Genomic DNA, 26,791 nt, shown 5'->3' with positions numbered 1-26,791 from the left:
AGAAGTTTTTGAAGCATCGAAAATACATTTTGGTCCAAAAATAACAAAAACTACGACTTTATTCAGCATTGTGTTCTCTTCCGGAATTGAATTCCATTGAATTGATTCCATTGAATCCGTAATGCACTTTTACGTCATTGTTTTTGGCGATTAGGACATCCGCGCACCATTATAAAAAATATAGAAATACCAAAATACAAACAATGTAGAATAGCTTGACTACAGCGTGCGTCTCCCTCAGACTGTAAATGAAGCTCGGGCATACCGGATAACACGTCAGCAGCGTCACTGCAGAGTCATGAACCCGGATTGACAACAGACCCGGAAGAGAATACAATGCTGAATAAAGTTGTAGTTTTTGTTATTTTTGGACCAAAATGTATTTTCGATGCTTCAAAAACTTCTAACTAACCCACTGATGTCACATGGACTACTTTGATGTTTTTATTACCTTTCTGGACATGGACAGTCTACCATACATACATTTTCAATCGAGGGACAGAAAGCTCTCGGACTAAATCAAAAATATCTTAAACTGTGTTCCGAAGATGAACGGAGGTCTTACTGGTGTGGAACGACATGAGGGTGAGTCATTAATGACATAATTTTCATTTTTGGGTGAAGTAAGCATTAGATGATGGAAAATGTAACCTAAAAGTATAAAAATACTGTTGTAATCATGTAATCAGCTTTGAAAGCTTGAGAAATCATGAGTAGACTAATCCAATCACACGTAGAAAACCCTGGACAGTGAAAACAACTGAGGGTGCATCCTGTTTTGTCACTACACATGCACTGCATTGAACAGACAAACGACCTCTGTGGATTAACAAGTGATTTTACACATGCCTTGTTGCCAGCTGGATGAGGCAGCGGAGGCCTTTTGGACGACACACAATGCATTTACACACTGCCAAAATGCTGCACATTCATTACTACCACTTGCATTCCCTTTCGCGATCTTTTGCGTACTCTGCCACCATGCTCGGCATGGCATGAGATGCCTAACAAAGCCTGAAAAAGAAAAATGACTCGGATTAATCAATTAACTCTTCCGCAAGAAAGGCTTTGAAAATGAATGCAGCACATGTGTGGTTGTAATGCAAACTAATTTAGGCCCCAAATATTCCCACTGTTCAGATGCTGCAGACTGATATATCGGAGAGTGTACAAAAAAGCATGAGCAAGCAGTCTATAATCAGAAGAGAACAGAAAGGCATTTTAGGCAGTTCTGCATGGGTAATATTACTGTAAGAGGAAGTACTTGTCCACAAAAACTACATTATCATCAATCTTCAGGTTGGGGACGTCAACCTACATAAATTCCCATAGTAGATTGTTGTTTAAATGAATTATTAATTAATCGTTAATCATAACCTCTTAAATCCGAAGCGGAATGCGCTACCAAGTTATCATGTTAAACACAATAATCAACACAAAACAGGTTCACACACGTGTAAACAGTATATGGTGCTTTTGAGCCACATTTTGGTTTGTAACTTCGCAAAATGTTAGTTAACCACAGTGGATTGCATAGCTTTATTTAGAGCAGGTGGTCTCAAACAAGCCCACACACAACAAAAGACAATGCGTAGATCACGGAGTGTCATGACCAAGCGTGCCACACGAGGCCTGAAAAGTGAAGCTTCGGTTACTACAATGGAAGAGAGTGAAGGTGCGTCGTCCATCTTTTTTTTTTACAGTGTATGGTCATGACATGCTGCTTGGCTAAAGCTATAGGACTTGGGAAGATGTGTAGTAGAGACCAATCGGACACTGTTTTATAGCTGGAGTAAACTTGGATTGGTTTGATCGCTCAGATTGACAGGTCTTGTGCCATAGAATAGGAGCACACAGCTGAAATAGCGCTGGAAGATCATCACTCATCAACCAGATCTTATTACTTGTTTATTCTATGTACTTTTATTGTGGCGTTTACACAAGTAAGTAGGTCTTATGATCAGTAAAATCACTTGTTTGGAGGTTTTTTTGGACCCTTGGTTAATTATGTTGCGAAATAAAACCTAATCCGTTGCATGGCTTGAAGAAATTAATACAGTTTGTGTGTCTGCTGCCGAATGATGACTTTGCGTAACCGACCATTGATACGTTTTATCAACAATTAATTGTTGGCATTCCTACTTCAGGTGCTTCTGTGCTTTTCTAAACACAATGAAAACTTTGTCAGGAAGTGAGACTGGTCAAACTACCCTGAAATAAAATCCCTGTCATTTCAAAGATATCATGCAAAGGCATAGCCAGAGGCTTAACCAGCACACTGAGCACTGCAGCTGTCGCCATCCGTCTGGCAGCAGGCAGCATTTTAACAATTGATCTGGGAAAACAATAAATCTAGAAACCCTCTGGCTGTCCAGAGAAGAACAAAAATGAAAGCATTAAAGAAACTGGAAGTATCCCAACAATTTGGCAACTTGTCAGATTCACTTCAAACTAAGGGGGAGTCCTAACTGGCACTCAATATGTCCCTGTACAGGATCCAATGGGTGGGATTTTAGCTTTCCAGCTCTCCTGAGTGTCAGTAAAGAAACAGCTGCCATCTCTTGTGTTGACAATAACAACCTGGAGCTTCTCTTTCCCAGCTTAGCACTTTGAAAGAAGCTTTATCTTGAGAAATGCAATTTTATAGGCCAGGGCTACATATTAGGGAAAATCACATTTACTGCATGGCTGGAATGCTAGTATTTTGGAAATTTTAGAAAATAGTCACAATCTTTAACAACAGAAGAAAATGAAAACTATGCAAAAAATGTTTACAAAGTAAAATGATCTTCCATTAGCGCTGTTCGTCCAAACTGACCCGAGGCACACTGGTATTATTACTGGTCATTTTTCAGTAAACTGTACTGGGGATAAATCTTCAAACTATGTCAGCAGTCTACATCCTTACCTAAATACACACGAATTAGTCATTACTATGAGATATAATGCTTTTCAAATCCTAATTTCCATTAAAAATCCTATCAACCGTTTGCAGTTAAACCCGTTGCTCGCACGAGACTGCCAAATGACATCTCAATTTAACCGCCAGCGGGTGGGCTTCCCTGTAAAATACCAGTATGCTTGTAAACCAAACAAATTAAAAACGTACACATATTTAGTATAGATACATAATGAATATGTAACATTTTTAATGTCCTTTAAAACTTGTCAAATACTCCTAATAACCGTTGTCGCAGTAACAGCCACCAAATAAATCACTTGAGGACTACTAATGCCTTTCTCTTCGATAAAAATCTTGATGTAAATTACAAACATTCTTGTTTCCGTAAATTCAGACACAACTAATAAAGAAAGACAAAACTTGATCTGAAACCAGACTAAGATCTAAAAAAAAAACCCGTACTTTTTTCTAGTGACCTGAAGCCACATTTCCTGCGGCTTTGAGACGTTTGACAGAGAGCAAGAGCTAACGCACTCTTTCTGGCTCGCGCGTTGACTATTGTGAATTCAAACGTATGCAGGAGTAAAAGCGTTTTCCCATTATTTTAAAAAGTTAGACACCTATATAAAGTCATATTATACTTACCAATAAATTCCGCAAATATAGTTTTTCCAGTGATTTCGCCTCTGTCAACTCTACCGACTCAACCCTCGGTTCAGCTCCACCTTACACTTTCCAACTTCAGTTGCAGTCAACTGAGTGTACTAGACATCTCAGCAACACAGCCAGCGGCGTGAACACAGCGACAGGCGCTCTGATTCAAAATGGCCACCTGAGAGTCCAAGTTTCATAATAAAAGTCCTGTTCCAATAGCGTTTATCGGGCGCTGCACCTTCAGATCTCCTACTGACATCTTTTTTAGGCTGATTTGATTGAGAAGTTTGGATGCTGAAATACCTGGACGTTACCTCTATACCTTGGTATTTATATATATATTTAAAAAGACTTGATTATTTTTTGTTTAGATAGTGTAATTGTTTATGCAAACACTGCTGTCTAAGGCTTTACCTGATTAAACCTGAATACACATTTAATTTTTTTTCTTCCCCAGGACCATTAAGGTCAGTGAAAAAATATGAGTACAGCCAGATGAGTACAGTTTAATCACTAGTTTAATCACACAGTTTAATCAATTTTTACGTTTCATATCAATATGACATAAATGTAATATGATTGTTTAATATATTTGTTTTGTTTTTTATTTTCCATGTTAAAGACACTAATCAGTTTAAATACAGGTTATATTTGAGAATATAGAGAAGGCAATATGATAAACAATAAACTAAGTTATATGAATAAAGATTAAAGGGATAGTTCACCCAAAAATGAAAAGTCTGTCATCATAAAGTTTTGGAACTTTTTTTTCTATATTATATAAAGTTGTTCCAAACCTGTATGAATTTCACTAGCCATTGACTTAGTATGGAAAAAATACTATGGAAGTCAATGGCTACCATCAACTGTTTGGTTTCCCACATTCTTCAAAATATCTTCTTCTGTCTTAAGCGGGAGAAAGAAATTCATATAATTTTGGATCGGTTTGTATCAACTTGAGGGTGAGTAATTGATAACAGAATTTCATTTTTGGGTGAACTATCCCTTTAATCATTCTGAGCAGACAGGGACATCTAGTGGACAACAACAAATGTAAGGTACTCAGGGAAGACTAAATTAATACTCATAACATAAACAATAACATAACATAAACAATAATATGAATGCATTGTGCTTTGTCTGTCAGCATAAAATTAAGACATTATTGTCACTATGACATATTTAAAAACATAATAATAAATTAACTTTGTCGTTCATGTTGCTATCACAACATCATCCAGTAGATGTCTCAAGCTTCATTTGAGTCTTCATATATTGGTCTCCTTCATGGCTGTCCATCAAAAAGAGACACAGCTGGAACAGAATTATGCTTATTATACCATTTTCCATTTTATTACGCTTTTAAGTGTTATTAATACTTAATTATAATGATTTAAATATTTTTTTTAAATATTTTACATCCTTGGTCTGGTTAACTTAAACATAAAAGGACGATATATTATTTAAGACTGGTATTGAAAGTACATATGGGCTTACTTGGTGTACTTCTATGGGATCTCTGTGATGCACGGAGCCCTTCCTTACTCAGTCTGGGCACTGGAGGTCTTACAGGACCAGGACGTATCCCTGCATTCCACTGGGAGGTCTGGGAAAGTCTCTTTATAGAGTCCTTGTTAGTCGGATGTGCTTGTAAATTGTGTGCTGCCCATTGCGGCCTGTTATGGTTTTGCTTTCCTGTTGCACTGAGATCCAAGGACAAAAACATCTGGGAAAATAAACAAATAAAAGCCCTGATTCCCCTTATATTTCTAATAAAATACTCAGCATATGTTATACAATATAATATGTCTGTTTTCTTTGCCCAGCAACACAGTGCCTTCTGTGCCTCTGTGCAGCACATTTCCATGATACTCCACATAAAGTCTGTTCAGTATGCATGATGCCTCTTGGTTATAGTCTCTAGAGAATTATTTGCATGCTGCTGCTGCTGATTTCAGTGCAAATCAACAGCACAGTCATATGACAGTTATATTGGCTTACCAAAGATTTAGCCTTGCGCAGCTTGTATGTTGAGTGAGATGGTGCTTTTGTTGATTTTTCTTGTGTTGTTGTATTGGAAGAAGCACTTTTTCCCTTTATGAGCCTATAGTAATAAAAATGGCTTAGCATTTTCTACTTTTGATCGATTTAATGCATTTTTTGCTGAATAAAAAGTATGCATGTCTTTAAAAAAATATTACTGACCCCAAACTTTTGAAAGGTAGTGTATCTATGTGTGTGTAAAACAAAATAGGTTCACTCACGTTATTCTTGCATGCTCAACTGGGTCAAGGTTATCCAAGTAGTTAAAGCGTATTATGTCGGTGGGATGCCTGTCTGAGTCTCTCCACGGAGGAAGACCTTTGGCTGATTTCACCAATCCATTCCCATCTTTACTTTTCCCATGCAGACTCGATAAGTCAGACTTGAACTCCCTGTGGCCGGTCACAGGATGTGACCCCACGATCTCACTGCCAATTACTTTCACCTCAGGGATAATAAAGTCTTCCTTCACAGGCATCTGCAATATGCGAGAGAAAACAAAAAATACATTGATTCCAGCATTTCTCAATGGATATTTCTCTCTTTCTCCACATTATCTTACCTTGGGCCTGCTAATATGAAGCTCCTGCACTGTCTCTATGTAATGCCTCTTCCATACACCTTGTTCAAATGGTGTTGGAGCAAAGCTTATGCACCAGCCTAGTTTCAGACATTTAGGCATCCACAGTTGGTCAAGCTCCACCAGGTTTTTCCAATGCCAGCTCACCTGCAAATTAAAATATTACAGTGATTAGAGAATTCGCTAATGTCAAACATACAATACAGTTCAAAAGTTATATATATATATATATATATATATATATATATGTTACAAAGAAATCTATTTCAATTAAATGCTGTAAATGCAAGTAAAATTTCCACAAAAAAATATTACACAACCATTTTCAACATTGATAATAATATGCATATTAGAATGATTTCTGATAGATTTTGTGACGCTGACGATTGGAGTACTGGCTGCTGAAAATTTAGTTTTGCCATCACAGGAATAAATTATATTTTAAAAATATATTAAAATAGAAAAAAGATATTTTAAATTGTAATAATATTTCAACTGTGGTATATAAAATATATTTGACTGTACATGTATAAAAGTTTTTTTCGTTGCATTAAAACATTCATACAATGGGAATAATACATACCTGAGCACATCTACAGAGGCTTCGGGGGTCTAGGAATGAAAATATATAGAGGGATATGACCCTGGGAAGGACTATAGTGAAGTCAAGGACTTCCTCTGGTACACAGCTGCTCAGAGTCTGTCTGAGATGTTTCAGCTGGTTCACAGAACATCTGGAGAAAAAATCTTGTAGCACCTGTTTCCTCTGGCTGTCTGTCCACTTCTCAAACTGGGGCAAAAAAAAAAGGAATATATCAGCAAAGCAAATATCAAAAACAAGAAAGTGTAAACATTGCAGTAAGTGCATGCCTTACCCACTTTCCAAGCAGATTTCTTCTCTCTTCAAAAACCTGCAAACATTTTTACACTTTGATACTAAAATATTTGATATGATATGAAACTATGCTATAACTAGTTATCAATGCTACTGTAGCTTAAAATTGAATCTATATTTCTAATGGCAAACCAAGCAGAAGATCATATACTATAATTTTTGACTGATGCACGTACATTAGCATTGGAGAGCTGATGATTTAGAGGTGTCCAGGAGCTCAGTTTGGTCTGCATTTTTGTTCTGGGGGCTTGAGGCATCTTTCACTGAAGTTCAGACGTTTTAGATTCAGTTCCATCCAATCATGCCTGCGTAAACCTCAGTCATATGATAGGCACCACAACATCAAGGTCTCTTTATCAGGATTACATTCCCATGTTAAGGTAAACAAATGTGCTGAGATTTTCACACTAGCAACAATAAAATGGCCTAGAAGAACAGTACATAAAAGCAAGGAAATCAAACCTACCATTTGCAGCAATGTCAAGCCAAAATACTCATGTTAGCTACTATAACGAAACCATTAAAGGTTTACTGATTCAATATCGATGGTTTAGCGCTTCCTGTTCGGTACAGTTTACCAGTCTCCATAGCAATCTCACTCTCTCTCACTCTGTCCCGCCTCTTTCCAAACACTGGAAATGTCCGATTCGCAAACGGATCTTTGTCGTCGAATCTTTTAAATGAATCAGTTGAAACCGATACTCTACCGATCTTCTATGCCTTAGAAAAAACTTTACTGGTGTGAATGTTGAGATAAAACAATGGCACTGACATATTTTAAGACATCAATGCAAGTTGCTTTCAATTAAACAGCTCAAACATTTTAGTCTGGGATATGACTTAAAGGGATACTTCACCCAAAAATGAAATTTTGTCATCATTTACTCAACCTCAAGTTGTTCCAAACCTGAATGAATTTCTTTCTTCTGCTGAAAACAAAAGAAGATATTTTGAAGAATGTCTGTAACCAAATAATTGATGGACCCCATTGACTTCCATAGTATTTTTTTTTCCATACTATGGAAATCAATGGGGTCCATCAGCTGTTTGGTTACTCTTTAAAATATCTTCTTTTGTGTTCAGCAGAAGAAAGAAATTCATACAGATTTGGAACAACTTGAGGGTGAGTAAATTATTTTTGGGTGAACTATCCCTTTAAATAGTATTTGAAGTAAAGGATTTTACTGATGGGGCGAAAATAAATTATTAACCGAATAGCAAAAAAAAAGTTACAAATAAAACGCAATTATTTTATACCATATAGTTTACGACTTGATAGCTTTATCAACATGATATGTGTTTATGAGTTGATTTTAATAAACAGCACTTATTGAAACATACAAACACTGGACTAATTTTAGTATTGTTTAATGTAAATGCAAATTAAATGTAGATGTAAATGAATTTGTTTTATTAGAATAATCGTGACGGCAACAAACTATTTGAAATGTACAATAAACATCCTTATTAATCGAAAAACGTAGGTATAAAACCATATAAAACAAAACGCCGCGACCACGCGATGACGTATACATAATGGCGTAAAAGAATCAATGACTCGTTCAGAACCGATTCTTCGAAATGAACTGTCCGAAAGAACCGAATCTCGAAAATGAATCGGACTTCCCACCGCTAAAACACACGCCCATCATTCCAGGCAACCACAAATCAGCAGCGCCAACTTCATTTCATTATAGTGCGGAGACGCTCACCGCTCCCAACATCCCCAGGCCATTGCAATGAAGATATCCGTGGATAAACCAAAGTCATTCTCTTTTTGCCTACTGAATGTGTTTTTTTCACGCTCAATCCAGTGACGTAAGTTGTAATATGCTTTTATATTGAGTGAGAGCAATATTCGTCGCGCGTCATCGTCAAATGCGCGCGCCCGTACAAATCCTCAAAAACCTGCAGAAAGACACTCAGGGCTTGTATTGTTAGAGAAGCGGAGTGAGGTCCCACACGTGAATGGTTTCAACTCGAGAGGTAAGAAGGACTTTTTTTTAATCATAATCAAAATTAATTAGGCTGAGGAACATGTTTAGTAAAAAAAAAAAAATAAGAATGATACACCTCAGGTTACACCAGACACCTATCTTGAAGGGAGTTTCATTACAGCGAAGCTGCTACATGCCTCCAATGGATACGGTCTCATCTGTTAATAAAGGAAAGGGCTATCTGTTGTTCGCCTTTATTTTGATTTTTGATGAAAAAGCGACAGCATTAATGTTAAATGTTAAAAACAAATAAAAAATGAATGAAATAAAAATCATATGTTAGTCATTTTAGCACAGGTCATTTGTGATGGTAAAATCCTGGTTCTGCATGTTGCCTGCATGATGCCTGAAGCCTGTATAGAAAAGGGATTTATTTATTCTTTTTAGGTGTAAGGTGTTTTTGCAATGAGTTAAATGCATTGAATTAAATAATTATTTTAGAGATGTCAGGCACAAACCAGCATCAAGAAAATAATTAAAATAATTCAGCACCATAATTTTTGTGTGTGTAAACCAATGTTTTTCCACGAACATCACATTTTGTGCTCTATTGTTGACAATCTTCATGTTCAACAATCTTAAAACTACATCAACAATAGTTTAACTGTTTTATAGTTATTAAATTCCAGTTAACAAACAATCAATATTTAAGTTTTATCATAAACTGATTGTTTTGATTGGTTGTTATTTATGGCTGCATTTAGAGATTAAATAAATCATGGAACATAATTCAATTCTAAACAGATGAATACTGAGTTCTGTGTTCTATTCTAGGTTATAATGTTCTATTTTCATTTACACTGACTGAACACAGTTACATTGAAGTTTCCTTTAGGTAATACACTTATAAAACATCTTGTATTTGCTGCCACTATAATATGGCAGTGCTTTTGATCATGCATTGTTCACTTTGAAATCACTTCCCACACCTTGAGAGATCTCCAGAAGATTTTTCATGTTTGAATAAAGTGTCACCCCATTCATGAATAATTAATGTTAGCCTGTTCATTTCAGATTTGACATTTGGTGCTCTTCCTCACACAGATGAAAATTTACATCTCATAAATACATGGCAGTCATACCCCACACCGGATAATGGACATGCGCTGAAAAATTCTGGATCTGTCACCGCAAAATGGAGAAGCATATCCATGCGATTTCAGTCTTTTGTCAACCAACAGATAATTAATGAAGGAATGGCGGAGCTCAGATTTTCTTGATATAACCGTCCTTCGCAAGTCGCAGCACATACGGACATGCCATGGATCTCCTTTGGGTTCTATACTCCATGCTGACTGTATGTATGGCCATCAATTTGGAAGCTACTGGGAGCCATAGCATGTTTACCTGTGAGCCTATCACATTAAGGATGTGCCAGGGCCTCTCCTACAATACCACCTTCATGCCCAACCTTCTAAATCACTATGACCAGCAGACCGCTGCTCTCGCCATGGAGGTAAACCACATGACACAGGCTGACTGTTTAAATGATGTGATCAAATTGCACTACATTAACCTACACTCTCAGAAAAAGGGTACAAAAGCTTTCACTGGGGCAGATTTGTACCTTGTTTACCCATAAATGGTACATAACAGTACCTTTTGAAAGGGTACCACACCCAAGTGATAGCTTTTGTACCTTTTTTTTTTCGTGAGTGCTGACTAGTTCTAATCATTATGCTCTAATAACTGTGTGACGTCAACAGCAGTCATATAGATGTGGGTTGTGCATGTATACATGTATGCATTCATATATAATTCTTTCCTGAATAGCGAGGAAAATAGTATGAGCAAAGAAATTATTTGAAACTTTTTGAGTTATGAAAATATGCAGGGAAACCCTTTGCCATGAATCGCTTTAATAAGCAGTTTGTCTGTGTTTTCCCTGCAAGAAACAATGAAAGCAAACTGTAAATGTTTAAGTTCATTGCTTTGAAACCTATGTACCAACGGCATCAAAGATTTGTCATTTTCAATTTGACCCAGTTCTTTCTTGTGCCCCGCAGATAATTCAGATCACATTACAGAAACGTTTAAAGGGAAATGAATCTTTAATCTGTCTTACGGGGCTGTTTGCTGTGTCTTTATTTCTGAAGTATCGCGCCGTTTTAAACATTTTTATCTAGTCCTCTTTTGCATGGCTGTGACGAAGTAAGCATCTTTTAAGTATTTATATAACAAGGTTGCTTTACAACGGCTTGCGAGTATAAGCCACAGTCGTTGATGTTATGAGCAGTTAATGGTGCTTGGACGCGTTGTTTATTTTGATTGCTCTATAATCTTTGTATCTGCAGCCATAACGCCTGGATTGATTCAAGGCGATGGTTAATCCTCTTTACCGGGCCGCAGTATTCAGCTGAGCCCAACTGAGAACAGCTGCATTAGCTTGTTACAGTGGCCAGTGTATCTGTTGAACACACACAGTGCTGTAAATGTTATCTAAAACCTGCTGTCCTCAGTCACAAGGTTTTAACTTATTCACCCCAGTCCTGCCTCAGTATAACAGAGGGATGGAAAAGAAAATTAAAGAGATAAAAAAAAGAAAGAGAGGGAAAAATGAATGGATGGAGTTGAGCCGAGGTAACCCATCTGCTCTTCCTCGTACATTTGTGTGGAAATGTGGAGGAGTTACATAACCTTTTGCACTGTAACCAGCGCAAACACACAGAAAGTGATGATACTTTTTAAACCTACTATTGCACAAAGGATTATATTCAGATGCATAATCACAATTCACATGTAACACGGTGTATCATATATTTTCCAAGCATTATGTACAAAAAGCCAAAACTATCTTAATGTATATTTTTATAATTTATATAATTGAAAATATAAAATGTTAATATTTATCTTTTTGTATTATTATTTTATAATTATTTAAGAAAATATTTTATTAATTTGAATAGCAAGAATGAAAGGATTTTGTTCTTTAAATTGACATAAAATAACTTAAAGGGATAGTTCGCCCAAAAATTATTGCATAATTTACCAAAGTTCCTTTAAGACAAGTCATTTCACTCGGCGGCCATCTTTGAAACGCCTCTCGGGGATCCTGGGCATCATGCAATCTCTTTGAATGGGGAAACATCAAATTCTCCAAAACCGCACAATTTAATTTCATATTTGAAATCACCAATGAAATCTAACAACAACCGGCTCATAAATTTAGTTTCTAAACGCTCGAATCATGACAAAAAAACTATTTTTCAGGCTGGATCAAGCTAATGCACATGCGCAGACCTAAATGCGCGTCTCTTCGGAGGCGTGCGTCTAACTGTTTCTATAGAAACCGGTGATTCTAACGGCTGCTGAAGTGACCCGATGACTTTACCAGTCGGCGATTGGCTCTTATTTAGAAGGCGGGACTTATTCCGCCATATTGCGTTACACTTTCTCCCATTCAAAACAATACGAGTGACACGTCTTGTGTTATTCTATAGTCTTTGAATTTACTCACCCTCAAGCCATCCTAGGTGTATATGACTTTCTTCTTTCAGCCAAGCACAATCAGAGTTTTATTAAAAAAAAATATTATCTTCCAATATTCTCTTTATTATGAGAGGGAATAGTAACATTTTGAAGCCCAAAAAAGCACATCCATCCATCATAAAAGTAATCCATAAAATCCATAGACGTAACCCATCCAGGGGGTTAATAAAGGCCTTCTGAAGCAAAGTGATGTGTTTTTGTAAGAAAAATATCTATATTTATAACTTTATAGACTATTATGGAAAATGAAAATTCTGTCATTTACTCACCTAAGTTGTTCCAAACATGTATGATTTTTTTTTTTTTTTTTTTTTTTTGTTCTGCTGAACACACAAAAAAAAAATATTTTGAAGAATTTGGTAACTAAACAGTTGATGGACCCTATTAACTTCCATAGTATGGAAAAAAAAAATACTATGGAAGTCAATGGGGGGTCCATCAACTATTTGGTTACCAACATTTTTCAAAATATCATCTTTTCATAATTTCTTCAGAATTTTCATTTTTGGTTGAACTATATATGAAGTCTGCTGAATAACCAGGATTTGGTTGATGAAGAGCTTTTACTATTTTTTTTTTTTTTTTTACAAACAACTGATATCAATGACTAGAAGGTAATAATGGCTAATTAGCTAGTATTGAGGAGAAGGAAACCAGACTAAATCTTTAATTTCATCAGCTGCCAACCAATTATTTCTTTCTGGCTTCATAAGGAGCAGATTAATCGTCCTTGCTTTCGGATTCAAAACCACTGTAGGACAGTGGCAACATCTTGCTCTGAACTCTGGGTAACCTCATTTGTGATGTGGGACAGTTGCCTACAGGGATGGTTTCTGGGATTGTTGTGTTTGTGTCCAATAATAGGAAGGTTCAGGGAGGATTTGAACTGATCATGCGAAGAGAGTGCTGGGTAAAATGAATAATGTTCAGCATTTCAGGTGCACTGCTTGATTTAGTTTGACATCTAGTTAATTTAAACTTCCTCCCCCATTTGTCAGACATGCAAAGATACATGACCTTGTCCTTGTGTTCTTTTTACCATGGCGTGATCATTAAGGGCATCCTGCAGTTGTAATGCAATCTGGCAAATCAAACCCAACTTATATCACCTATACATTGCTTGGGAATTCATTAATTTTTAGATATTTTAAGAGGTGCTATGACTTTGAAGTTAACTGACATAAAAAAGGGCAAAAAGGGACTTCCATTGAAAAGAGGCCACACACAAACATCACTTTTTTCAGAAATGTACTGGTGACAGAATTGTCAGGTTTCTTGAAAAAACATGCTTTTAATATGTAAAATTAAATTCTTGTGCATATACTAAAGAGTTCAACAGGATTGTTCATGCTATAAATGAGGAAAATATATGTCAGCCTGTATAATTTATCCACATTTATTAATGCATAAGCATTAGGACAATCTTTATTGGAATGGCAGGGTTGACCATTATTTCCCATCCATATCTTGGTCTTTGTCCCTTCCTCTGTTTCTCTCCACTCCCTCCTCTCTTCTTTTCATCCCTCCCCCCACAAGGTACTGTGGTTGCCGGGGAAACGGATCCCAATTGTATTGCAACAAAAGAGCAGGCTTTCTCTCTCAGGAGGTGGTCGTCACTCGCACTCTGACCTCTCCCCATTACACCCCTCCCTCAGACCGGCCGTTTATGCATCACTGGTTGCCATGGTAGTGCAGTTGAATTCTGTTGAATTTGGTAGAAAAGGGAAAACTAATCAGAAGGGAATATAAGAATAATATACAATTAGAATAATAATTATTGGTAATGTTGGATTGAGAATAAATCTTGAAATCTCGCTATGAGGACGCAACCTAAACTTTCTTATCAATGAGCAAGTGGGGGTTCACAGAGAAAGGCATATGTAGTCTGGATTTATGGGTAGAGGGAGGAACAAATGTATTTACTTGTGAATGGACACATTTAAAAGGTCAGGTTAGGTGATTTCTAGATTTCTTCTGTTTGCCTTCTTGTTTTTCTATATACTTTTTGCACCTCAGATAGATAAAACAGTGAAATATACACTATATCAGCCAGTATTTTTATTATTTTTGTATTTATTGTTCATTATTGGTGATTTAAATGTATATTTCCACTTGTTTTTTTCCATCTTAATGTTTTACTTACATTTTAATTGTTTTTTTTTTTGTTGTTTTTTTGTATATTATTGCAGTACCTTAATTCTTTATATATATATATATATATATATATATATATATATATATTATTAGTAGAGCTGCACGATTCTGGATAAATTCAGAATGACAATTTTTTCAAACAAAGATCACAATTCACCCACAATTCTAAACAGACAACTAAACAAAAAAAAATAACATGTAATTTACTAGAGGTTCTGACAAAATGTTAATTGCTGCAGTCTATTTAAAATGTTTAATTAATCTGAATGAATTATTTAAAAAAAACTGTTTTAATGAATGATTCAATGACTCGCTCTTAAATACTTCACTTGTTTCTTTACTGGATGAATCAGAGTTTTTAAATGAATCTCTTGAATGAAGGATTCAATGACAAATAAATTTTTTAACAGTCACTTGTCTGGCAAGATGATATAATGATACAATTGCTCTTTGCAGCATCAAGTTACTTTCAAAAAGCGATGCTCTATTTTGATCGCATGGGCGTTTATATGCGACTTATAAACTTATCCCGGTACTTCTGTGATAATATGAATATTTGTAACACAGAAATAATGATACTGTGTGGCTGTTTGTGAAGCTGTTTTGTATCTGTGCATGATAAAATTTGTCAAAGTTTTATATGACACAATCTTTTAGCCATCGTGCAGCTCTATAAAATCGTGCAGCTCTATGAAATAGCATAAAATGTAGATTTTTATTATTGCCCATTTATTGCAATGACATAAAAATAATAAAAATTGCTGCATACCTAGTTGTTACATAAGTGTGTCTTGGAGTGCTAAATTGAATCGAGGAGGGAATAAATTAAATACATTTGAATTGAGGGTGTAAATGAATCCTTCTTTGGTAGCAAACTGTAAAAACGAAAGACCTGACCATGTTAACACTCTATATTTGCTTCTGGGGATTATGATTAAAACATTTCTGATTGTATGATGTGCCTCCACATCTCCCATAGAGCTTATATATAGCATGTCAGCTGAAGGAACCATCATATATAATGCTTTAAATCACATGCTCTCTGCCCAAACAAGAAGCAACAATCATTGTGCCTCTTCTGCCTTCTGTGTGTTTGCCATCTCTGTATGTTTTGAATATCTCTAAATAACTCTCTGCAAGGCCCTTAAAAACAGCAGGCACTGGAATGGACATTGATGAGTAGAAAGTGTATGTTTGCCCTTAGGACAGCAGTGGGCAAGATGCACACATTTGAGTTCATCAGATCATACCACTGCATGTAATGTGAAGTGACAGCAATGATGAGATAATGTTTTTCACCAGATCAGCAAATAATGGCACTTGCTTTATTTTTATCTTGCCTAAAAGCTAGAGTATGTCCACTCAATTGAGCTCAGAATGGTGTAAGACATGTCATAAAACCCTTTGTACTGTCTTAAAGCCGCAGATGCCAGTAATGGTACATCAACAAGCGTGAACTGAAGTTCACATTTTCTCAGTAATTGAATAATAAAAGTCAAGCACATTAAGGTTTGATGTCATTTTTATATAGCTTTACTAGTTTACTTATTGTCCACAAATTATTTAAATGATCTTTTATACACACAAGTTCATTTGAACAGCACATTTTTAGAAACTACATGACGAAAATATGATTTTCTTTCACACGTCTGATCGGTCGGTGCTCTTTCTCATGTCATTTTTGTGGCACATCTCAATGGTATATGCTGCGTTAAATATGGATTAGGTGCATGGAAATGATTGCTGGATTTAGATGCTTTGTGTCAAAATGGGCAAGCATAATATCCATCCTAATCCCTTTTTACAGACATTTTGGGTGGTAGCCTAGTGTGCTGGCAGTGGCTGAATGCTCTCATTATGGATATGTATTATACATCCAGTATAGCATAAATGTGTTGGACTGTTGCAATAACTTGAAGGTTGGATGCTTTTGTTTGCAATAGTGAATAGTGGTTACACTGTTAGTGCATTAGATCATCTCAGTGGATTTAGCCTGAAAGCTTGGGTAATTTTCTCCATATTAAGTGAAAAATTGGTGGTTTAGAAACATAATGAATAAAGTCATTATAGCATGTAATTTGGATTTTATAGCATTTTTAGCCAGGAATATTTAAATAATAATTATGTAAATAATTGAATCATTTTTATTTATTTTTTAAAACCAAACACTAGGAGTTGTTTTTTTTTTTTCATATTATAATTATGCAATTTATTAAAGCATTTTAATAGCCAACCCCTAGGAGTAATATTATTATTTTTATAGTAATTGGGTAAATTATTAGCATTTTTAACATCCAAACACAAAGTTATATGATTATAGCATTTGTAATAGCCAACCCCTAAGAGTAGTAATATTATTATTATTATTTTTATTATTATTATTATTATTATTATTATTATCATTATAGTAATTGTTTTGTTTGTTTTTACATTTTATATGCATCTTTTTGTATAGAAATTATTAATTTTTTCTTACCATTAGTAATTGAAGAAAAAGCTTAAATTTAATGTATAGCACTGTAAATGTAAAGCCTGTTCATGTTGGCTCTGAATGATTGTATGTTTCGGTCCTTTTTTTTTTTTTAACACAAGGGGTGTCAGAACCCCCACCCTACCATCACAAAAGCCCTTACTCTGCAGGGGTGGAGGCGTTTTTGTCTATCTGTCTGGTCTTGGGTGGAGTCTTTCTCCTTCTCCCCCCTGGGATTTGCATATTTATGTCCGGCCCCAAAGCTGGTACTACTCCCAGAATGCCTCATGGTGCGAGTGGGCCTCAGCAATAAACAGCATGTCTCCCCGCCCCAAACAAAGGCCTCCTCAGAGAGATAAGGGAGGTACATTACTGTGCTAGAACTACAGATCAAATTTAATTCTCATTTAACATGAGGGTGAACAAGTGGCTGTGATTTAAAAAATGTTTTTAAAAAAAAATCGGTGTGGGTCATAGTTGTAGCCTGGTGGATATTGAGCCTCTGTTGAGTGGTTAGGATTCTCCAAATGATTTCAAGATGACTGAAAATGGTTTTTCGGAGTTATAGTAATTAAGTAATTAGTTTTGTTTTATGCAGTTATTAGATAGTTTAATTAATATGCCAGATGGAGGCCAATAAAAAACCAGCATGTATTGTGTTCAATGTTTATTTGTAGCATTAAGACTACAGTTAAGACTTATTATCAAGACAAACAGTACTGCAACCTCCAGGCATGGCTTTTATTTGGAATTTTATTGGGACGTCTGTCCACCCTATTTAACATAAAATATAAAAGGATCAAAAGCAATAGTATTTATCATGAAAGCATGAAACACAATAGCATCTGTGTTAGTGTACTTCCAAAAAATGAAAGCATTCACTGTTGGCACATTTTAAAATTTACAGTCTTTCTAATCAGGGAAAATGTATTTATTTATTAATAAATATTTAAAATTAAATGAAAAATGATTTATTATTATTGTTAACATTCTTTTTTTTTTTTTTTTGTCTGTCCATACAGCCCTTTCATCCTATGGTGAACTTGGAGTGCTCTACTGAAATACGACCTTTCCTGTGTGCCCTTTATGCACCCGTGTGCACAGAGTACGGCCGTGTGACCCTGCCATGTCGGCACCTGTGCCAGCGTGCCAAGAGCGATTGCTACAAGCTCATGGACATGTTTGGGGTCAGCTGGCCAGATGAGATGGAGTGTAGCAGGTACAGGATCACTTTTATGAAATTTTGCGGCAAGACATCTTTATGATATGATATCATATCCTGAAACGACACTCTTTTCTCTTAGGTTTCCAGAATGTGACGAGTCTTACCCCAGAGCGATAGACCTGCTCCCGAGCAGTGACGGCACGGAGGAATCTCCCTCGTCGGTTCAGCGGGACTATGGCTTCTGGTGCCCACGAGAGCTGAAGATCGAGCCTGACTTGGGCTACTCGTTTATGGGCGTCCGCGACTGCTCACCTCCTTGCCCAAACATGTACTTCCGCAAAGATGAGCTCATCTTCGCCCGCTATTTTATCGGCGTCATTTCCATCGTCTGCCTGTCGGCGACGCTCTTCACCTTCCTGACCTTTCTAATTGACGTCGGGCGCTTCCGCTACCCTGAACGGCCCATCATCTTCTACGCGGTCTGCTACATGATGGTGTCCCTGGTCTTCTTTCTGGGCTTCCTGCTGGAGGAGCGCGTGTCGTGCAACGCAGCGAGCCCGGGGCGCTTCCGCGCCGCCACCGTCACCCAGGGCTCCCACAACAAGGCCTGTACACTGCTCTTTATGACACTCTACTTCTTCACCATGGCAGGAAGCGTTTGGTGGGTCATTCTCACCATCACCTGGTTCCTGGCGGCTGTTCCCAAATGGGGAAGTGAGGCTATCGAGAAGAAGGCTTTGCTGTTCCATGCGGTGGCCTGGGGCGTCCCGGGGGCCCTCACCATCACCCTCATGGCCATGAACAAAATCGAGGGTGACAGCATGAGCGGCGTGTGTTTCGTGGGGCTCTACGACCTCATGGCCTTGCGCTGGTTCCTCTTGGTGCCTCTCGCACTGGACGTGGTCGTAGGTGTGGTGCTGCTGTTAGCCGGTATCGCTGCGCTAAATAGGGTCCGAATGGAAATTCCCCTAGAGAAGGAGAACCAGGACAAACTGGTGAAGTTCATGATCCGAATCGGTGTGTTTTCCATCTTGTATCTTGTGCCACTCCTGACAGTCATTGGATGCTATCTGTATGAGCAGAGCCACAGATCAGTGTGGGAAACCACTTGGGTACAGGAGCGCTGCAAAGAGTACCACATCCCCTGCCCCTTTCAGGTAAGAGTCACTTTTTATGAAATACTTATGTTACTGTTTTTGATGCTCATCAAGGTTGCATTTATTTGATCAAAAATGCAGTAAAAACAGTAATATTTTTTTCTATTTTTTAAAATATTTTTTTATATATATTTTTTTTAATATATTTTAAAATGTAATTTATTCCTCTGATGGCAAAGCTGAATTTTCAGCATCATTACTCAGTCTTCAGTGTCACATGATCCTTCAGAAATCATTGTAATATGCTGATTTGGTGCTCAAGAAACATTTCTTATCAATGTTGAAAACATTTGTGCTACTTAATATTTTTATGGAAACTGATATTTTTGTCAGGATTCTTTGATAAATAGAAAAACAGGATTTATTTAAAATATAAATTAATTCGAAATATACACAAGGCCTTTACTGTCACTTTTTGATCAATTGAACGTGCCCTTGCTGAAAAAATTATTAATTTCTTAAAAAAAAAAAATTTGTACTGACCCCAGAATTTTTAACTGTAGTGTATTCATTGTGCAAGTTAAAAGTCTTAAAAGGTTAAATATGCATTTATTTTGTATATAATTATTTTTATGTAAACTTTGTTCAGAATTACTAGGAAAAAACACAAAACGCATTTCAGACCCCCTACTGCTTCCATTGACCTTAAGTGAATTTATACTACTGTTGTGAATAATTGAAGGCCTCTACAGTGTCCTGTCCTGCCAACTCTGTCCTCACTCTATATTAGGAAATGTTTTAGTGTGTAAAATATTGATTGTTGTGACTAAGTGGTCACTTTAAAAGTATTGTTATTGACAAAAATATTTATTTTACTGTTGATGTGAGCTTCATCTAAGGCCAGAAATTAATGGAAGTTTGGGGTAAAAATGCCAACAAAGGTTACACAAATACCACAGCTGACCGATATATCGCATGCGATTGTCACGCGCATTTTGTCAGTAAAGCCGTTCCCTGATTACCGCAAAATCACCATCACCTGCTTTCAAATGGAGCGGCATTTAATAGACAGAGCCGTAGATCACTGACAAGCTACGCAATATCATGTTCATTATCGCAGATGAATCGCCTTCGATAATGAACACCATATTGCGTAGCTTGTCAGTGAACTACGGCTCTGTCTATTAAATGTCTTTAATAAATACTTTAAATACTTTAAGCCCCGATCTGAACGAGTTGGGGGCGTGTCTGTGAGAAACATGGCGAAATACCACAATACTTAGGTATTTAGCAGTGACATTGTTGGGCTTTTATATTTACAACGAAGTAAGCTGATTCCCATCAAAAAATATGATAGCATCATAATATAACAATATAATATGTAACAATAAAGTTTACAATGGCTTCATAAATTAATTAAAAACATAAAAAAGCAACATACAACCAATGCACATTCTTTGCTCTACATTTTTTAAAAGTGTTATTTTTTTTTGTAATCAATTTAGAGAAGGCACACCGCCATCATACTCAGACGAAAGTGACTTGAACGCACATACCGCTGTAAACACGACTACAAACTTCACACCAATAGAGAAGCTACGGTGGCCAACACAGGACAAAAATGTTGTCATCTGAGACAGCAGAGTGTAGCCAGTCAAGCAAACATACTCTGTAGAGCAGTTTGTCCATTTAGATCTACTGTAGAATCATGCCGGCGCAAAATGGAGACTTAACAATTAAGGGGACCCGCGGTGTATGTAGATCGAAACGGCTCATTCTAAGGTAATAAAAACATAACGGTTCATTATGTAAGGTCTTTATGCACCACTGAAAACATCAATAGATCAATAGATCCTCCTAAGATTTACACATCAAACCTTTAAAGAAGTATTTGACATAAAAGGATGACACAGTCTGTTCTTATGATTAAAAAAAATGCTCTCATAATGTTGAAAAATGCCCATGAAATTAATTTTCAGGAGGTAAAAAATAGCTTTTGACACTGGGTTCATCAGGCATTTACAGCTGCATATGTCAGCTGATCGTACAGTCACAGCTGCACTGAATATATCTCATGTCTAACATGATGCAAACTAACTGAAGCATAACTAAAAACCAAAAGACTGTCATAAGTTTCTGCTTAACCTCAGTGAAAATCTCAGTAATGATGTTTGTGTGTGTGCGTTTACATGCCTGATGCAACGTGGGATTGGTTTTAATGATGCCTTGTTTAATGCTGCAACTTCTGTTGAAGCGAAGAGAAAAGGACAGTCATGTGTCTTGTTATCTCTGTAACAGTACTTCATAAAGTGCTATGAAGTGTATTGCTATAAATAGCAGATCTCTAGTTGCACTGCAGTAAGTGATGTCATCATACAGTGGCCACACAAAGTACTTGGATTTATAAAATTATGTTGCATTATATAACAAAATACCAAACCAGGAGGCATATTTTAAAGAAAGAAGACACAAGCTGCTATATAAGCAAAAAAACAGTTTTCTTTACATGTTACATTTAGTCACAATAGTGAAATGTCTAGATTTAGAATAATTTTTTGATTTGATATTCATTATGCAGTGAAATTCATTTTTAAGTATGGCTTATATTGACTATCATTAGGTGTTTTCCTACGACATTAAATGAAATATGTTACAGTAATGTATATGGATGTAAACTAAGCATCAGAGCAGAAGAAATGCTCCATCCAAAGCACAAAGAGAGAGAGAGAGAGTGTGTATTAGATACAGATGAGGACAGACATTTGTGTTGGCTGCAGCTATGTTTATGCCTCTGGCAATTGTGCAGTGAGCTGAGATAAAGCACTTCCCATCCACACAATCGCACATGCACAACCCAGGGCTAAACTGACATCCAGAAATACACTCACGCACACTGCATGAGGTTATGAGCAAACGAGATCTGCAAGGGAAGAATGTTCCTACATGTTCTGATTGCAATTCAAGTTTCACCTGTTCTTAATTTGCATACTAAGGAAATGTGTGAAAATGAATCTACTGCTGCTGTCTTCACAGGTGGAAAAGACAAGCAGGCCAGATATCGCCTTGTTCCTCATCAAGTACCTGATGATGCTGGTGGTGGGCATCCCGTCAGTGTTTTGGGTCGGCAGTAAAAAGACCTGCTTCGAGTGGGCCAGTTTCTTCAACGGGCAACGCAAAAAAGAGTGAGTCTCGTGTAAATTTCTAACATTATTGTCAGCTTTGATCACATGAATAAATTACATATTTATTTATTTATATATATATATATATATATATATATATATATATATATATATATAGCACAATTAAATATAATATATATATATATATATATATATATATATATATTAGCACAAGTAAATATCAAACATCTCTAGTATCGTCCATTAACAGAAATGTTACAGATATATTGTGCATGTGTCATATGCTTAAATGTAAAGTTAAAAAAAAGAGTGAGTTTCGTGTACATTTCTAACATTATTGCTTAGGCCGACAGTGTAATGCACATATTTTGTGTGGGTTTAATTTCCAAGGAACACAAACTGGTAATGGCCTAAAAAATAGCTTTAAGTAGAGCTAAATGCAGAGTTAAATGTATTTATTTATGTAGTCTAAATACACTACCATTCAAATGTTTGGTCAGAAATTTTTTTTTTTTTTTTTTTTGAAGAAATTAATACTTTTATTCCAAAGTATGCATTAAATTGATCAAAAGTGACAGTGAAAATTCAGATAAATGCTGAACTTTCTGTTCATCAGAGGATCCTGAACAAAACATATCAAATTCAGCTTTGATCACATGAATAAATTACATTTTTATATATATAAAAAATACATAAAAAATATATATTATATATTAAATATGTATTATATATGTATGTGTGTATATATATATATATATATATATATATATATATATATATATATATATATATATATATATACATACATAAAAAATATATAATATAACATTATATAATATTATATATATTATTATTATTTTTATTTATATAATTTTTTTATATGTCACCATATTATATGTCAATATTTTGACTGTATTGTTGATCAAATAACTGCAGCCTTGGTATAAGACTTTTGAATGGTAGTGTATATTATATCATATCATATATATCATATAATATATTATATTATATTATAGTATAGTATATCATATTATAGTATATTATATAGTAGTTATGGAAGGTTTTACACTATTTTGCCAAATTAAAAATACTTTAATTTATAATAATTTTGACAAATTAAAATTAGTTTTAAATGCTACAATAAATGTAGCAGTCACAACATTATATTGTACAGTATGAAAAATTAATATCTCTTTTAAGATTTGCTAAAGGTAATCTAAAGGAAATAATAGAGAAAATTAGCACAATTAAATATCAAACATCTCTAGTATCGTCCATTAACAGAAATGTTAGATATATTGTGCATGTGTCATATGCTTAAATGTAAAGTTAATAGCCACAATACCGATATATAATGAAGGACAGGAAGTATCTACAGGAAATAGTTCAGTAAGTGTATACTCTGTCTCATAGGGGTTAGTGTTAAGGCTTCCTCTCTACACACCCCTGTCCCTTATATCAGGGCATTAACCTCCTCTCCCTCCCCTTGTCCCACTCCCTCCTCCCTCATTTATTTCCATTCTTTTATGCCCTCCGCCTTCCCCCTCTCTCTTCCTTCACTCCTCTGTGACTCCCTCCCCTCTTTGCCATCCTTTTCCCACCTCAGCAGTGCAGTGCACGAGAGCAGGCAGGTGCTGCAGGAGCCCGACTTCACCCAGCTCCTCCTCAGGGACCCCAACACCCCAGTGGTGAGGAAGTCTAGAGGCACTTCGACGCAGGGCACCTCCACTCACGCCTCCTCCACGCACCTCGCCATGTTGGACGAGCCCCCCAGCGCCAGCACCAGCCGCGCCAGCAGCGTGCGCAGCAAATCGAGCAGCTTCCACGGCAGCCTGCACCGCTCCCGAGACGGAAGGTGAGGCATCCAAATTCAAAGTTAGCCTCACGAGTAGAAATGGAAGATAGTTACGACATTTTGATTAAACATTACAAGATTAATTTTTTGTAATGAAACCTATACACTACTGGTCAAAAGTTTGGAATAATTTTGATAGTTTTATTTTTTTTTTTTTTTGAAAGAAGTCTCTTATGCTCACCAAGGCTGCATTTATTTGATCAAAAATACAGTAAAAACAGTAATATTGTGAAATATTATTACAATTTAAAATAACTATCTTCTATTTTAATATATTTTAAAGTATAATTTATCCCTGTGATGGCAAAGCTGAATTTTCAGCATCATCACTCCAGTCTTCGGTGTCACATGACCCTTCAGAAATCATTCTGATATGCTGATTTGCTTTTCAGTTATTGGTGCCAAATTAATAACAGTTCTTATCATTATCAGTGTGTTTATGCTGCTTAATATTTTTTTGGAAACTGATTTTTTTTTTTTTTTTATAAATGGAAATCAATTTAATATGTTTTGCTGAATAAAAGTTTCTTTTCTTATTTTAAAAAATCTTACCCCACACTTTTGAATGGTAGTGAACCATGGTTTCCACAAGAATATTAAGTAATGCAAGTGTTTTTATCATTGATAATAATAATTAGAATTATATTAGAATTATTTCTGAAGGATCATGTGACACTGAAGACTAGAGTAATGACTGCTGAAAATTCAATTTGCCATTAGTTATTTTCAGTTTTTTCATTTATTTATATTTTGTTACCTTCTTTTTTGGATCAAATAAATGCAGCCTTGGTCTTCTTTCAAAAACATTAAAAAACTGTAGATGAATCATTCAAAATATGATCTATACAAATAGATGGACTGAATTTTCACACATTTCCTACTTCTGCTAAACCAAATTTCAGCAAATGTCCCAGGATAATAGTGTCCACATTGTGCACAGCTGGTTGAAACCTACAGCTGCCTTCCAGATCAAAGATCTAAACATCACTGAATCTCATTCTGTTTCCCATCAGATACACAGCTTGCAGTTATCGTGGTGTCGAGGAACGTCTCCCTCACGGGAGCACCCTGCGCCTTAATGATCCGCTCCAGCACTGCGCCGTCAACCGCCTCGACAGCCATTCGCGGCACGGCAGCCTGCAGCGTCTGGAGAGCCAATCGCGGCACAGCAGCGTGCGGGACCTCAGCATCACAGCGCAGGCCATTCAAAGCAGCCCTGGCAACGGCATTCACCGCGTCGTAGAGGAGGACGCGACCAAGGCGTGAACTTTAACGTGCTAACAAATAAAGACCAAATGAGCAAAGAGAACATGGACTCTTCTGGTGAAAACTCCTCACAATGGAGCGCACAAATACGAGAGCATTCAAACTACACAGTGCGCTATGTGCGTTCTCTGGGAATTGAACCCACAACCTTGCCGTTGTTTGAGCCTTGTGCTACTAGTTGAGCTACATGAACGAAATGGAGGATGCCAAACACTTGAAAATGTTAAAAAGTTTGCGGTCAGTATGATTTTCAGGAAGAAATTAAAACTTTTATTCAGCTCCGATGCATTAAATTGTTTAAGAGACAGTAAAGACATTGATAATGTTACAGAAGAGTTCCTATACATCAAAGGATCCTGAAAAGAAAAAAATCCCATTTCTTAAGGACCAAATCAACATATTAGAATGATTTCTGAAGTGCTTTTGAAAAATTCGGCTTTGCCATCTGAATATTAAAATAGATCATTATTTTGAAATGTAATAATATCTTACAATATTACCGCTTACTGTATTTTTAATCAAATTAAAGCAGCCTTGGTGAGAATTAGAGATTTCTTTCAAAAACATTAGAAAATCTTACAGATCTCAAACTGAACGGTAGTGTATGTATGTTCTGTTCGCTTTCCTCAAGTAAAATCTGCGTGGAACATCTCGTCAAATAAACAGGGTCAAACGTAAGGGCTTTTGATACGTCATCGTTCTGTGATGTGTTGAAGCACTTGCTGTTTTATACTCCAATGATTTAAGCTTTCTGATTTGTACCACTACAGATGTGGTTTTGAATGTTTCTTTCCATTGTTTGTTGCACTTTTTACCTTTTTTGTAGAACAGAACTAGTGATGGAAACTGACATCCTGCACATTTTGGTTGAATTTTAAAAGGACAGTTCACCCCAAAATGAAAATTTTGTCATCATTTTACTTACCCTTGTGACATTCCAAACTTTTATATGATATTTTTTTCCCTGTGGAAGACAAAAGGAGAAGTTAAAGGGATAGTTCATCCAAAAATTAAAATTCTGTCATCATTTACTCACCCTCAGGTTGTTCCATAAATTTATACATTTCTTTGTTCTTCTGAA

General features: G+C 36.2%; 3 protein-coding genes across 5 annotated transcripts in view; 1 reads left to right on the top strand and 2 right to left on the bottom strand.

The window, feature by feature from the left end:
- fam49a (family with sequence similarity 49 member A) overlaps window positions 1–3,690 on the bottom strand; it is a 34,882-nt gene extending 31,192 nt beyond the window's left edge. The window contains exons 1-2 of one of the 2 annotated variants that reach the window (XM_067384133.1): window positions 3,548–3,655; window positions 850–1,014 (exon numbers count right to left, since the gene is read on the bottom strand). The gene's annotated coding sequence lies outside the window, so the exon portion shown is untranslated. Of the gene's footprint in view, window positions 1–849; window positions 1,015–3,547 lie in introns of both variants that reach the window. The other variant, XM_067384132.1, reaches the window with a different exon arrangement.
- A 487-nt stretch (window positions 3,691–4,177) lies between these two features.
- Window positions 4,178–7,374, bottom strand: fbxo16 (F-box protein 16). The gene is made up of 8 exons (XM_067383124.1): window positions 7,251–7,374; window positions 7,055–7,090; window positions 6,763–6,969; window positions 6,162–6,326; window positions 5,821–6,077; window positions 5,558–5,660; window positions 5,054–5,282; window positions 4,178–4,870 (listed from the first exon to the last, which is right to left on the bottom strand). Exons 1-8 carry the CDS (start codon window positions 7,329–7,331, stop codon window positions 4,842–4,844), a joined length of 1,107 nt encoding a protein of 368 aa, XP_067239225.1. The 5' UTR covers window positions 7,332–7,374; the 3' UTR covers window positions 4,178–4,841.
- A 1,482-nt stretch (window positions 7,375–8,856) lies between these two features.
- Window positions 8,857–26,753, top strand: fzd3a (frizzled class receptor 3a). 2 transcript variants are annotated; one of them, XM_067383122.1, is made up of 7 exons: window positions 8,857–9,060; window positions 10,116–10,527; window positions 18,207–18,403; window positions 18,489–19,506; window positions 22,480–22,628; window positions 24,199–24,444; window positions 25,458–26,753. In XM_067383122.1, exons 2-7 carry the CDS (start codon window positions 10,333–10,335, stop codon window positions 25,708–25,710), a joined length of 2,058 nt encoding a protein of 685 aa, XP_067239223.1. In that variant the 5' UTR covers window positions 8,857–9,060; window positions 10,116–10,332; the 3' UTR covers window positions 25,711–26,753. The 2 variants fall into 2 exon arrangements, with proteins under 2 accessions (XP_067239223.1, XP_067239222.1); XM_067383121.1 differs by having other exon boundaries at window positions 24,196–24,444.
- The last annotated feature ends 38 nt before the right edge of the window (window positions 26,754–26,791 follow it).

The sequence above is a fragment of the Chanodichthys erythropterus genome, chromosome 4 (genome assembly GCF_024489055.1).
Source record: "Chanodichthys erythropterus isolate Z2021 chromosome 4, ASM2448905v1, whole genome shotgun sequence".
In the NCBI taxonomy this organism is placed as follows: domain Eukaryota; kingdom Metazoa; phylum Chordata; class Actinopteri; order Cypriniformes; family Xenocyprididae; genus Chanodichthys; species Chanodichthys erythropterus.
The sequence above is the reverse complement of the archived record's forward strand: the minus strand, read 5'-3'. Positions and strand labels throughout refer to the sequence as shown.

Coding starts and splice junctions, on each gene's coding strand:
- fbxo16 (XM_067383124.1), bottom strand. CDS start 7,331: ATGCCTCAAGCCCCCAGAACAAAAATGCAGACCAAACTGAGCTCCTGG. Junction 6,970..7,054: donor GAAATCTGCTTGGAAAGTGG/GTAAGGCATGCA, acceptor TTTTTGCCCCAG/TTTGAGAAGTGGACAGACAG. Junction 6,078..6,161: donor TTCATATTAGCAGGCCCAAG/GTAAGATAATGT, acceptor CGCATATTGCAG/ATGCCTGTGAAGGAAGACTT.
- fzd3a (XM_067383121.1), top strand. CDS start 10,333: ATGGATCTCCTTTGGGTTCTATACTCCATGCTGACTGTATGTATGGCC. Junction 19,507..22,479: donor ACATCCCCTGCCCCTTTCAG/GTAAGAGTCACT, acceptor CTGTCTTCACAG/GTGGAAAAGACAAGCAGGCC. Junction 22,629..24,195: donor AACGGGCAACGCAAAAAAGA/GTGAGTCTCGTG, acceptor TTCCCACCTCAG/CAGTGCAGTGCACGAGAGCA.